Genomic DNA, 13550 nt, shown 5'->3' on the forward strand with positions numbered 1-13550 from the left:
CACATTTTATTAAAGGAGAATTCCGGTGTGATATTGACCTAAACATTTAAAACAAGACATTGAGAACTTTGAAAAAGCACTGGTAGTTTACTTACAAGACGATTTCTACAGACAGTATCTTCACGACGTTTAGCGTTTACAGCCATCTTGAATTTAGTCACGATAAGTCGAGCAACGAATAAGAATGAACAGGTATGATAAGGGATCAGATTCCAAAAATAATTCAGTGGAAATGCATGGATTCCAGTTTCTTCCAGTAGCAGCAACTGGAATCCATGCACTTATTACTAATGCCTGGTGAAAATGTTGTGCCCCCATATTCCACTTTTCAAGGGCCCTCTCCTCCATTGGGGCCCTATACCTTCCACTTTCCCCCCCAGTTTGACGCCCTTTACGTAATCTGCTGAACCTTCTGCTCGTTTCCAAATATTAAAAAAACTCTCTGCAACTTAACATTGGCCTGCCTGCCTCAGCTGCCTGTGAGGGGCTTTTCAGTTGTGCTGGATTACTGTTCACTGCAAAGCGACCAAGGATGAGTGCAACTAACTTAGAAATCAACTACTGCTCTAACTTAAAGGAGAACTCCCGTGATTTTTCACATTTTTGACATTTCTCAACATCACCGAGTACTGTCGGTATGAACAAAACTGAAACAATCGGTTTTACCTAGCTCGAGTTGCTGCAGCTACAGCGCTACACACTGGGAGCATGAACATGGCTGCCTTAGCTGCTAGCTGCAGCAACTCGAGCTAGGACCAAAGTCCTTTTAGGCAAGTACCTCCACTCGGCGGCCATATTGCAACGCTTTTTGGGCACTTATCGGGCATCTATTTCGGCCGAAATGCGTGTGCGTAAGGCTTCACGACACCAATCTTGCTCCAGCGGCGAGATCACAACAGATGATTGGCACGATGTCTTCACAGCACACCACATGATTGGCTCAATATATTCACATGTCGACGTTTTGGCGCGGAAGGGTTGTGATATGTGTAGACAACTGCCATATTGGCGTTACAAACTAACCCCATGCATTTCTATGGAGGATTTTTTGAGTGCTGTGTCTCCTCATTAGAAAGTCTCTGGTAAAACTGGTTGTTCTGGTACCCCCAAAAAAAAAAAAACTTTTACTTGAGTACAATATTTTTGTACTTTTTCCACCTCTGATTACTACCCAACCCTGCTGACCTAACGCAAAAGCTTGCCTGACACTTGGGTAAACCAAGCGCTTTACACAAGACAGTTAGCTAAGGGTGGAGGGTGGCCATTCTAAAGTAGATTTTATCTTGGCACTTTATGCCAATTCTAGATATTTGAAGACTAAGAATTTCAGAGATAACCAAGAAGAACAAGTTTGACATGGAAAAGGAAAAGAAGGATATCATGTCATCAGTTGTGTGAGGTCATCATTGACCTTTTCCAGTCAGTCTGTATGCTTGAGATGAAATGAATACCAGCCTTCCTTGATACATACAAATACTTCTGTACTACATACAAGGATACAAGGAAGTTTATTGTCACATGCATATAGTTACTGGATGTAAGAAATGCAGTGAAATTATGTCTGGTGTCTGGTGGAGCCTATTTGTGCATTTATGGGGGCATTAAGTGGCAAGGGCTGCATAAGAAAGGTGGGGAGGATTGGGATTGGGGGGGGGGCACCAACAAGGAGCACCCAAGAGCAAAGGGGGCAAGGAAAAACTCCTTTACTAAGGAAGAAACCTTGGGCAGATCCACGGCTCAAGGGGCTAACCCAACTGCCAGAGGTCTTGTTGTGTGTGTTGGGGGGATGACAAGGGAGATGGGATAGTGTGCTGTGTATGTGGGGAGAGGGCAGTGTGCAATATGTCATGAGGCAATGTGCTGTGTATTGGGGGAGTAAGTATGGTGAAGGGACTTACTATTGCAAGCAGAGTTCTGTATGTATGATGTATGTGAGTGATGACAGTGAAGAGGGGAGTGGAGCAGTAGGCGGGAGGGGAGTGGAGCAGTGACTGTGTGTGTGTGTGGGTAGGTGGGGGCAGTGTGCTGTAAGTATGTAGAGGATGTGTGTTGGAGAAGTTCCTGAAGACAATGTGCTGTGTATGGGGGAGTTCTATGGAGATGTGCAAAAGTTGGAGAGAGTCAGATGTGTGTGTGTCTGTGTGTGTGTGTGTGTTTTGACATGTGATGAAATAAGAAAATAAATAAAAGGTCTGTAACATAGGGAACATGAGGGAGAGGCAGAGTTGAAGTGTGTGTGTGTGCAATGCTAGTTGAAGTGTGTGTGTGTAAGACCTATGTAGTATTCAGTATTTCAGTCTGTTACAGCTATGATGTTTGTCCAGGGGGTGGCAGTAGAGCGTTTATTTCAGTATCCAAAATGCTATGGCTAGTAGAAAAGAAGAAGAGTGTGTTCAGTTTTAACGTGGGTTCTGAAGTGTGCTGAATAGCAGAATAAACGACGAACTTTTCTAACACCGGTGTCCTTATTTCAAGTCGATGCCAGCGGTGTAATAAATTGGTGTCCCGTACGGGGATGTTTATTCTGCAGTGAGAGACATTGGAGACGGATACTAAAAAGGTACTCTTGTTGAGGGAAGTGGAAGAGATATAACTGTGAGCTGAGTTAGCAAAAGTTTGGAGCTAGCTTACGTCAGGATAACGTTGATATCTAGCTGAAGCCCAAGACACCATTCTACTTTTTAGTGTCAGTCATTCAAGAAAATGTCTGAAACACGCGAAAAATTATTAAATGACATTGAAAAAACACTGCTCGGATTATCAGTGGAACAATTGCAACGTTTGTGTATACACGTGTGTCTACATTGTCAGACAAAGAACAGTGAAGATGCAGACATTAACCGGAAAAGCCGACGTGCATTGATTAAACATGTGATGGAGTTCTGTGATCATGATGATTTATTGGAGTCAGAGGATACAGGCATGTCAGTGCTTTTGGAATTGATGGACTTTGTGAGCAACATACAGCAGGAAGGTGCACCGAAGCCTGCTACTGAGCCTGAGGGTCACACAGATCCCACCGCAGAATCCAAGACAGAGGCTATGCAGTCACCGCAAGCGCGGGAGTCGGAGACCATGCCAAGAGGGAGGAGCAATGCACCTCATAGGGGCAGAGAGTCGATCGGGAGCCAGAATTACAGTGTGGCATGGAATGGCTACAGAAAGGACTTCAAAATCAGCGGACAAATTGGTGAGGCAAACCAAAAAGATAAATTGACTTTTACCAGCCTTGAACATCAAATTGAAAATGGTTTAAGAAAAGGCTACCCTGATTTGGAAATAGTGGAGGCGGTAATCCGTGCAGTGAGTCCTGGAGTGAAACTGAGGAGTTATTTAGAGGGCAAAACAGACTTAACTCTACAGACTCTCAGACACATATTACGTGCTCACTATGCTGAAAAAGATGCCACTGATTTGTACCAGCAATTAGCTAAAGCCGTGCAGGGTCCATCTTGAAACAGCTCTGGATTTTATTGTTCGAGTGCTGGACCTGCGGCAGAGAGTATTGAATGCATCAGAGCGAGCTCCATCAGGCCTGAAATACAACTGTGAGTTAGTGCAACGCCAGTGTTTTCAATCCATTGTGACAGGCTTGTCAAATGATAACATACGAGCAGAAATGAGAAGTTATCTGCAAAATGTAGACATCAGTGATGAACTGCTACTAGAGAAAATGCAGATTGCACAGTACAATGAAAATGAGCGGGCTCAGAAAACAAAAACAGTTGCCAGAACATCTCTCAAGGTTAGTGTGAATTCAGTGGAATTGACTGACAATGCGGAAGTGCCTAATGTGGCCCCAGTCCGAGCTACTAAACAGGCCAGAGAGAACCCCTTGTTTTCTAAATTGGAGGAGAGCAATTCTGTTATAAGGGAGCTTACCTGTCAAGTAGCTTCATTAGTCCAGACTGTCCAACGTGAGAGAGGAACTGGTGCTAGGCCTTCTACCAGACCTGCTACATCAGTGAGTAGAAGACCCAAAAGACAGTGCAACAAGTGTCAGCAGGAGGAAGCACCCGACTGTAACCATTGTTTCAAGTGTGGCAGTGACTCTCACTGGTCTAGGGGATGCAGACTGGAAAACAGCTGTAGGTGGTCGGAAAACAGCCGGAGAAGTCCCACAACCACGCTGGTCAACAAAGCTTGCCATCGGACCCACGTGCACTGGGTGAGTTGAAAATGTGTGGGGACAATCCACACATTGGCACAGTAGGACATAGAAAGCAAATTGTAACCCACACTGCAAAGCATCAGACTGTACCCCAACAGTGTAGGACAGCAAGCTATGAAAATGATCATTGGCCTACCAGGCGCAAAAACATTGCACAATTAATTGGCAAAAAGTGTTTAGTGTGGTGTACAATGAACAACGTTAAAACTCAAGCGCTGTGGGATACAGGAGCGCAAGTCTCAATTATGAGTGAAGAATGGAAGTCTAAGCATTTGCCGAACACCCCAATTCAGCCCATCAGTGACCTGCTAGAAAATGAAGAACTGTTGAATTTGAAAGCAGCAAATGACACAGAAATTCCATTTCAGGGGTGGGTGGAAGTGAATTTCAGTCTGTTTGAACCAAAGTCTAAAGTAACTTCATGCATGTTGGTGCCAATGTTAGTTAGTAAAGATGTGGGGGAGAAACCGATTGTTGGTTTTAACGTCATTGAACAAGTCATGAAGAACATTGACAGGGGCACTTCAGAGACTACAGACAGTGTGTGTCTGCTGAGAAATGCATTGAGGCTGGGAAAAGGAAAAGCTGAGGCATTGCTCAGTCTCATCCAGAAGGAGGCAGATGACAATGACGGGTATCAAGTCAAAACTGAAAAGACACCCTTGACCATTCTGAGTGGACAATGGAAACAAATTGGCTGTTACGTCAAATGCGGTATTGAAGATCTCAGCGCAAAGATGCTGTTTGAACCAGATGAAGGAATGTTATGGAATGAGGGGTTGGAGATACACTGTCAGTTAGTAAACCTTCACAAGCCTCGCAAAATTAATGTCAATGTTTACAATGCTACTAACCATGAAATCTCCTTGCCACCCAGAGCAGTTATAGGCCGTGTCCAGAAAGTGAAAGACTGTTATCCTGTATGCACTGAAGGGCGAAAAACAGTTTCAGTAGCCTCTACCCAGCGGATAGATACCACAACATCAGACGGACAAGTAAGTAAAACCAGAGACACTGTGTGGGATCCCCCTGTAAACCTTGAACATTTAACAAACGCGCAGCAAGCCATTGTAAGAGCAATGCTCAGAGAAGAGTCTGGCACCTTTGCTAGAACTAAAGATGAGATTGGCTATATTGAAAATCTGAAAATGGACATTAAACTCACAGATAATATCCCAGTGGCTAAAACATAAATGCCATTCCACGTCCTCTGTACGAAGAAGTGAAAAATCATTTGCAGGATTTGCTGAAGAAAGAGTTAATTCGAAAATCCAACTCTTCCTATGCATCTCCAGTAGTGTGTGTCAGGAAAAAGGACGGTGGCTTAAGACTATGTGTGGACTTTCGTGAGCTTAACAAAAAAACCCTTCCTGATAGACACCCTATACCCCGTATCCAGGAGATCATTGATGGCCTTGGGGGTAATGCCTGGTTCAGTGTACTAGATCAGGGTAAGGCGTATCATCAGGGCAGCATAAGTGAGAACTCAAAACCATTCACAGCCTTTACAACTCCTTGGGGGCTATATGAATGGAATAGAATCCCATTTGGGTTGACTAACGGGCCTGCAGCTTTTCAGCGTAGTATGGAGGAGAGTTTAGAGGGGCTACGAGACCAAATTTGCATCCCGTACCTCGATGATGTGCTAGTCTATAGCAAAACATTTGAACAACACATTGAGGATGTCAAGTGTGTTCTGAGGCGACAGAAGGAGTATGGCATCAAATTAAGACCTGATAAGTGTGACCTGTTTAAAAATGAAGTTCGTTACATTGGAAAAGTGATTTCAGCAGAGGGCTATAGAATGGACGAGAAAGAAGTTGAAGCTGTACAAGCATTGAAAAATAAGCCACCTACTAATGTCAAAGAATTAAGGAAACTTTTGGGCTTCCTGGGGTACTACAGAGGTTATGTGCAAGATTTCTCTCGCCATGCAAAATGTCTCTATGACCTGTTGACTGAGGAGCCTGCCATAAATCCTGGGAACAAGAACACCAGAAAATTAAAGAGAGCTGGACAAGCACCACCACATCAAAAGGTAAACTGGAAACCTGTACACCAACATGCCTTAGAGTATCTCACTAGTGTACTGACTAACCCACCTGTTATGGCCTATCCAAAGTTTGAGGATCCATTTATTCTGCATATTGATGCTTCTGAGGAGGGACTAGGAGCTGTGTTGTATCAAAGGCAAGAAGGTAAACTTCGAGTGATAGGTTACGGTTCATGTACCTTGACACCTGCAGAAAAAAACTACAGACTACATTCAGGAAAGCTGGAGTTTTTAGCCCTGAAATGGGCAGTCACAGAACGCTTCACAGATTACCTGTTTTATGCTCCTGCAGTAACTGTTTACAGTGACAACAACCCACTCACCTATGTGATGACGACGGCGAAGTTGAATGCAACGGGGCATCGATGGGTGTCAGAGTTAGCAGACTTTAACATCACTTTGAAGTACAGACCTGGAAAAGTGAACATCGACGCCGACTTCCTGTCCCGCACACACCGGGACATGGAGGACTACATGGGTGAGTGTACAGAGCAGTGTTCACCTGAAGTGATCAGCGCTGTTGTCAATGCCACTGAGAGACAGAACGATGTTGAGTGGATTACAGCTGTTACCGTAAACCCTGCAGTTCATGATGGTGCTGGGGAAGAGAAACATGGAACAGAGTTGCGTTTGTCACAGCATGAACTGGTACAAGCTCAGTTATGTGATCCGGTCTTAAACAGAGTATTGCAACTAAAAAGAGGAGGAAAATCTTCAATGATTTCGCTTTGAAATTTGGGTTTTCTGCAAAGATTCATCATGACCAAGGTAAAGAATTTGAAAATGAGTTGTTCAGAAAGCTGCAAAAGTACACAGGCATGACAAATTCAAAGACGACACCTTACCATCCTCAGGGGAACCCAGTCGAGAGATTTAATCGAACACTGTTGGCTATGTTAAGAACCCTGGATGAGGAAAAGAAAGCATAATTCATTAAGTAATTCATGCTTACAATTGCACGACTAGTGAAGCTACTGGTTACTCACCCTTTTATTTGCTGTTTGGAAGAAAACCCCGTCTGCCAATTGACCTCATCTTTGGACTTCAAATAGAGGGAGAAAGCAAGTCTTATCAAGACTATGCCCTCAACTGGCAGAAACAGATGAAGGAGGCATATGACATTGCATCAAGGACAATCGTGAAAACTACTGGAAGAGGTAAAGCCTACTATGACCGGAAAAGACAAAGTGCTGTACTTGTGCCAGGAGACAGGGTCCTTGTTAGAAATATGTCAGAACGGGGAGGGCCTGGGAAACTAAGAGCTTATTGGGAAGACCAGATACACATTGTTGTTGCCCAAAAGGGAAAAGATAGTCCAGTGTATGAAGTAAAGCCAGAACTTTGGTCAGGCAGAAGCAGAATACTCCACCGCAATATGTTAATGCCCTGTAATGCGTTACCACTGGAAGAACCGATCCCAGATGTAACCCAGAATCAGAGACAGAAACGAGGTGGCCTGAGAAAATGCCTCAGACAAACTGAAGCAGTACAGCCGTATGAGGATTCTGAGAGTTCTGCTGAGGAGGACTACTATTGGGCCCACAGTTACAGGCATCAGCAGCCAGAAGAAACAGAGCAAGCACCTGAACCACTTTTCCATCCTGAAAGTGTGAGACAGCCTGATGAAGTGGAATTCAGCTCTGTGGGTCCTGAGCAGGAGCTTGCTGTTGAGGAGAGTGCTGATCCAGAAACAGTGCAGCCAACAGAGGGATCGGACTCTGGTGAACAGTCCGACAGCCCGGAGTCATCACAGCCTGATACTCCGGTCCGAAGGTCGCAAAGAGTGAGGCGACCCAGAGAGACTCTGACGTATGAGAGCCTGGGTCAACCCAGCAGTCGTGTCGTTCAACTGCACAATAACCCAGTGTATGTAAACACACTGAGTCCATGGAACGAACATTACAGTGGACCTTGGCTGACCCCGTACTGGTGGGGACCACCTGTGATGTACCCCACTCCTGTCTCAGTTGGATATTATTAATGGACGGTGATGACACTATGGACTGTTTGACCTGTTTTACTATACATGGACTGATTGAAAACCATGGACTGTGACTGAGAACTATAGACTGTGACTTGTGACGATATGGACTGTGACAGTTTGAACTATGATTCCTGAACTACTTCATACTTGAGCACTTGGGATCTGGAACTTTGAACTTGTTGACTTTCGGGGTTGGACGAAAAAAAAAAAAAAATCAGTTAAATGTGGAAAAAAAAAAAAAAAATTAAAAAAAAAAATTAAAAAAAATTCTGTATGTTAAAAAGGATACTTATTGTGAATGCTCTGGAGTGTGAAAATTATAAAGAAAGAACAGTTTCACTGGTAAAGTTTAATGTGAGCAGTAAGAGCAGCAGAAGAACAGTTACTCAAGGAAATGTGCCTTGGAGATGTCCTGTGGCAGGATGGTAAAGTGCATGCACTAATAAGATACATGGTCTATGTTATGCAGTAGTTCAAGACTGATAAATTGGGATGATGATTATAGAGTAATGATTAATCTGGTTGTACAGCCAATGTTCAATCAGTTTTCTGTGTAAAATGTATGTTTTCATCTGGAAGAAAATGGTTAACCACCATAGGTAGATGTTGTTCTAGTGAAGCGGAAAAAAAACCTTTGTTATTGTTACATGTTGAAATGTTAGCTTTGCTGTGTACTGCCTAAATATCCATATGTTGGGGACAACATTAATTTTGTGGGGGAGAAATGTAAGACCTATGTAGTATTCAGTATTTCAGTCTGTTACAGCTATGATGTTTGTCCAGGGGGTGGCAGTAGAGCGTTTATATCAGTATCCAAAATGCTATGGCTAGTAGAAAAGAAGAAGAGTGTGTTCAATTTTAACGTGGGTTCTGAAGTGTGCTGAATAGCAGAATAAACGACGAACTTTTCTAACACCGGTGTCCTTATTTCAAGTCGATGCCAGCGGTGTAATATGTGTGTGTGTGTGTGTTTGTGTGTGTGTGTGTGCAATGCTAGCTGTCATATGATGCTAGTTACAATGTGATGTCTCATATTTTCCACATGAGAGCACCTTTCAGAGGTAGAACAACATTCATGCAGACACCTAGAGAGCCCTGTGTTACCACCAGAGTCCCCTCCCTTTAAGATCACCTTTTATGTGAATCAGGTTTAACATGTCGGTGTGGTTCTTTTCAGAGACAAGGAGTGTACATAGATGGCCTTTGACTAGGTTTAACATTATGACATCACACCTGTCTTTGAATATAAACTCTGGAGACCTCAGATTGGGTTTGCGACTGCTCTGTCCTTCAGCATCTAACTACTTCAACTGTCTATTACAGAGGTAAGACCTGCAGTAGCTAACAGATACCAGTAGCATGATGTAAAAGTAGCAGGTGATTATGAACAACAGAGAAGATTGCTGATGTGTATGGGAATTGGGCAATAGTGAAACAATGTGAATGAACATTTTACTGAATTGTTATGTTTTTTTCCCTACATTATTTGGTAGACTACAATGTCATCAAAACTAGTCATTGAACAGCCTGCTCCAGTTATGGAGTCAAAAGTCACTGACCACCAATGGAGTACAGGAATTTGTGACTGCTGTGAGGATATGCCTCAGTGTAAGTGTGTGTTTTTATTATTGTGTGTGTGTGTGTGTGTGTGTGTGTGTGTGTGTGTGTGTGTGTTACTGCCTCTGCCCAAGTCCATTAATTCTGTATAACAAAACACCTTAAAGGCCGTTATCCTGCTTATCACCCAGTTGTAACTATAGGCAATAGTCATGCATTTATAGCACTATAGGAAATAGTCATGCATTTATAGCACTATAGGCAATAGTCATGCCTTTATAGCACTATAGGCAAAAGTGCCTTTATAGCACTATAGGCAATAGTCATGCATTTATAGCATGCAAAGGAAACAAGCGGTTCCGTTTAAAAAGAAGCCGACTTGTTCAGTTTGTTGTACAACTTTGTTTGTACATATTGTATTAAGGCTGAAAATAAATATGTCTACAGGTATGAATCTATGTAGGAAGGTTTTAGTGTTTGCTGACCATCACATAGTCTAATTATGCTTATGTTTATGTTATTTAGTTTAAAAAAGCTAATCTAGGTGTATGCTTACTTTGTTCACAATTGCAAGTGATACCACAGATATTCATGTGAAATCTCTGTAAATGTATTTCTTCTGTACAGGTTGCTTTGCATTTTGGTGTTGTCCTTGCTTCGCTTGTATAACCACACGAGACTATGGGCAGTGCCTTTGTCTCCCTATGTTGGAAATATTTGGTGGTTTCATTACACCGATCAATCTCGCTATGAGAGTCTCCATGCGTCATCGCTATGGCATTAAAGTAAGTAAAGTCCCTTCTTTAAAAAGGAATGATTGGAGTTAGTAATTGTAATCATAGTGGAATGGAAAAGTTGTGTAATACGTTTCTGGTAGACATGTTAGTCCTCTCCTGTGTACTTGTTGGTTTCCTCATATGACAGGTGAATAACAAGATGAAATGTTGTGTTTCCAGGACACCATCTGCCGAGACTGTTTGTTTGCAACCTGTTGCACGGCATGTTCCTGGTGCCAAATGGCTACAGAAATGAAGAGAAGAGCAATCCCCATCACGCTCATCAGTGCCCGGCCTAAAGTATAACCACACCTGCCCTCTCTCGTTGTAGTCTGCATTGTAGTCTTGAACAGATATTTATTTATATTTTTATGCTATATCCATTGTGTTTGTGTATGTTTTCATAAGTTAAGTGACAATAAGTTCCACAGAGAAACAAGCTCCAGAGCAGTCTGCTTGACCATTCAATGTCGGCTCCATTACTTTCCATTAAGTCATTGAATAATTCATTTTTTATTATCTCAACATTGTCTAAATAAATCAATATATCTTATTTGTATCTTTATCGAAAAATACCTATGTAGCCCAAGTTGTAGTATTTGTTAATCTATGTATCGTCATTTTTTAGAAATATAAAATTCAGACTTATTTGTTGTCTAATTGTCTATTTGGTGGGGTCTATAGCTTACTGCATCACTCTTTCTATATCCCAACAATGAAGAAAGTACACAGATTGATATTTCTTAAATAATTAAAATGCTAAAAAAGCTCATAGAGTTATAGATATTAATGTTCTCTAAAATACATCCTCCTCCTCCTCCCCCTCCTACCTTCATCACCATCACTTTCTTCTTCTTCTTCTTCTTCTTGTCAACATGTCCTACTTAACCATGGCATTATTCTCATACCTGTGAAAGTGTGATTGTACAGGGGAAAGGGTGAGGTCAGTTAAGTATCACTCAGCCAATATCAGGTGAAACAAGTTTTGAGGTATTACTTCACACACACACATACTAGGGTCGACTGAATAGAATGGAATAGAATAGATCTTTATTGTACATAAAAACATTTTAAAGTGCATACCTTTTATCTGTGCAAAAGAGAGTTCAAGAACTTCTAAACATAGTAATTAATACCTAAAAATGAATAAATAATAAATTAAACTCTAAAAGGAAAACGAAACATACAACCTTACATACACACAAACAATACATTTCACATTCTGCTGGAATTCTAACTTCTCATGTAAAAATCAGGTTTTAGCGGAATTTAGGGTGCAAGTTTCGCAACGAAGCGATAGTGGGAAAGTAGCCTACATCAAGATGGGGACTCAGAAGAGACTTCTCTGTTGAATTGAATTTAAATAAACCAATCACATGCAACCAGCATTTAATTCTGATCTCTCTATGGGCAAATAAATGCTATGCTAACACCCCTTTATTGTAAGAATGGGCCATTCTGCTGTCCTACATGTATGTGATACAATTCTATATTGGCAAAAGGCAGACCACAGAATGATTTAATGATTTAAACCACACAATGATTAATGTAATTCAATGAATTACATAAATCAGCAATACTACTACTACTACTACTACTACTAATATCTATCTATCTATCTATCTATCTAGGCTGCTATGCTACATCCTGTTTCCCATGCTTTATCTGCCAAACAACTGGGGAGTTGAATGAATGCTGTGCTCTTCCTTTCTGCTGTGACATGGGTCTTGTTCCTCCCATCTCTCTGGCCTTAAGATGTGGGATACGGAAACAGTATGACATACAGGTACAATCTCAACTAAAGTGTTTACTGTTTCAGTGCTTTCCTAGATTAGGACATGAATAGAATTAAACAGAATGACAATAGGTGCATAATATCATACAATAAAATAATTTGAATTAAATATAATTTCACCATCATGTATTGTATGTACTGTTTCTTGAAATAGTCCTTACAGTTCACAAATGAATGAACTGATAAGTTTGTGTGTGTGTGTGTGTGTGTGTGTATGTCTATGATTCCCCAAAACTAAATAGGGAAGCCTCTTTGAAGACTGCCCGTATGTAACCTACTGCAACATGTGCTTATGGTGCCAGATGGCCCGTGAGATTAAAAAAAGGAAGCAGTCCGTCACAGTCGTCAGCACTCAACCCACCTTCATCCAGACTCCAGCCAATCATCCTGGGTAGAGGGCCATGTGACTGCAGACTGCATCCGTACTCTCTGTGCATGCAACTCAGCCATATTTCAGATTCAAATTCAAGTCAAAATGCTTTATTGGCATGACAAATACAGTAGGCCACTCTTGTTCCCTTCATCCAGACTCCAGCAGGGGGTGGAGTTGGACACTGAATATCACAGATCATCAGAGATCTCAAGCTCGAGTGGAAGCATGAGCACATGTGGAGACAACTCATTATGATTTCTATTTCAATAGTTACAATAAATGTTGGAAAACCAAACAAATCAAAGAGAATCTTTCTTGGATCAAAAAAGAGATAGGCTGTGTGGGATAAGTGTGTACATGGAATAAATGAAGTTGCTCTTCTTCTTCCCTTCTCTTTGTTGTGCAGTCAGTGAGAGGACCTCTGAGTTTTCTCGCAGTATCCTCTCTTTAATATGTCTCTCTGGGTTAAGGCTTCATCTCTATCCATGTTTATGGCCAATATGTTTTCATTATCCATCCATTAAATATCACTCAATGAGCTATGAGCGTCTCAATGTGCCATCGCTATGGCATTAAAGTGAGTAAAGTCTCTCCTTTAAAAAGTCCCTCTTTTATATGGTTCTGGTAGAAATTTCAGTCCTCTCCTGTGTACTTGTTGTGTAGGTGATTAACTAGATGAAATTTGATGGTGTGTTTTCAGGATGACATCAGCCTACACTGTTTGCACGGCATGTTCCTGGTGCCAAATGGCTACAGAAATGAAGAGAAGAGCCATCACCATCACGTTCATCAGTGCCCGGCTGTAGCCACATCTACACTCTCTCGTTTCAGTATCAACACT

General features: G+C 41.9%; 1 protein-coding gene across 3 annotated transcripts; it reads left to right on the forward strand.

Annotated features, from left to right (window-relative positions):
- Positions 1 to 9448: 9448 nt before the first annotated feature.
- On the forward strand, positions 9449 to 12325 carry LOC125289814 (cornifelin homolog B-like). Of its 3 annotated transcripts, none has more exons than XM_048236857.1 (5): positions 9449 to 9533; positions 9702 to 9816; positions 10393 to 10550; positions 10722 to 10841; positions 12173 to 12325. In XM_048236857.1, exons 2-5 carry the CDS (start codon positions 9708 to 9710, stop codon positions 12227 to 12229), a joined length of 444 nt encoding a protein of 147 aa, XP_048092814.1. In that variant the 5' UTR covers positions 9449 to 9533; positions 9702 to 9707; the 3' UTR covers positions 12230 to 12325. The 3 variants fall into 3 exon arrangements, with proteins under 3 accessions (XP_048092814.1, XP_048092803.1, XP_048092823.1); XM_048236846.1 differs by lacking the exon at positions 12173 to 12325 and adding an exon at positions 11459 to 12145; XM_048236866.1 differs by lacking the exon at positions 12173 to 12325 and having other exon boundaries at positions 10722 to 11189.
- Positions 12326 to 13550: the final 1225 nt, after the last annotated feature.

Source organism: Alosa alosa, chromosome 2, assembly GCF_017589495.1.
Source record: "Alosa alosa isolate M-15738 ecotype Scorff River chromosome 2, AALO_Geno_1.1, whole genome shotgun sequence".
Classification (NCBI taxonomy): Eukaryota; Metazoa; Chordata; class Actinopteri; order Clupeiformes; family Clupeidae; genus Alosa; species Alosa alosa.

What these genes read in the sequence shown, in the direction of transcription:
- LOC125289814 (XM_048236846.1), top strand. Translation starts at nt 9,708, where the DNA reads ATGTCATCAAAACTAGTCATTGAACAGCCTGCTCCAGTTATGGAGTCA. An exon ending in CTGTGAGGATATGCCTCAGT is followed by an intron (nt 9,817 to 10,392) that starts GTAAGTGTGTGT and finishes TCTTCTGTACAG; the next exon opens with GTTGCTTTGCATTTTGGTGT. An exon ending in TCATCAGTGCCCGGCCTAAA is followed by an intron (nt 10,842 to 11,458) that starts GTATAACCACAC and finishes TACCTGTGAAAG; the next exon opens with TGTGATTGTACAGGGGAAAG.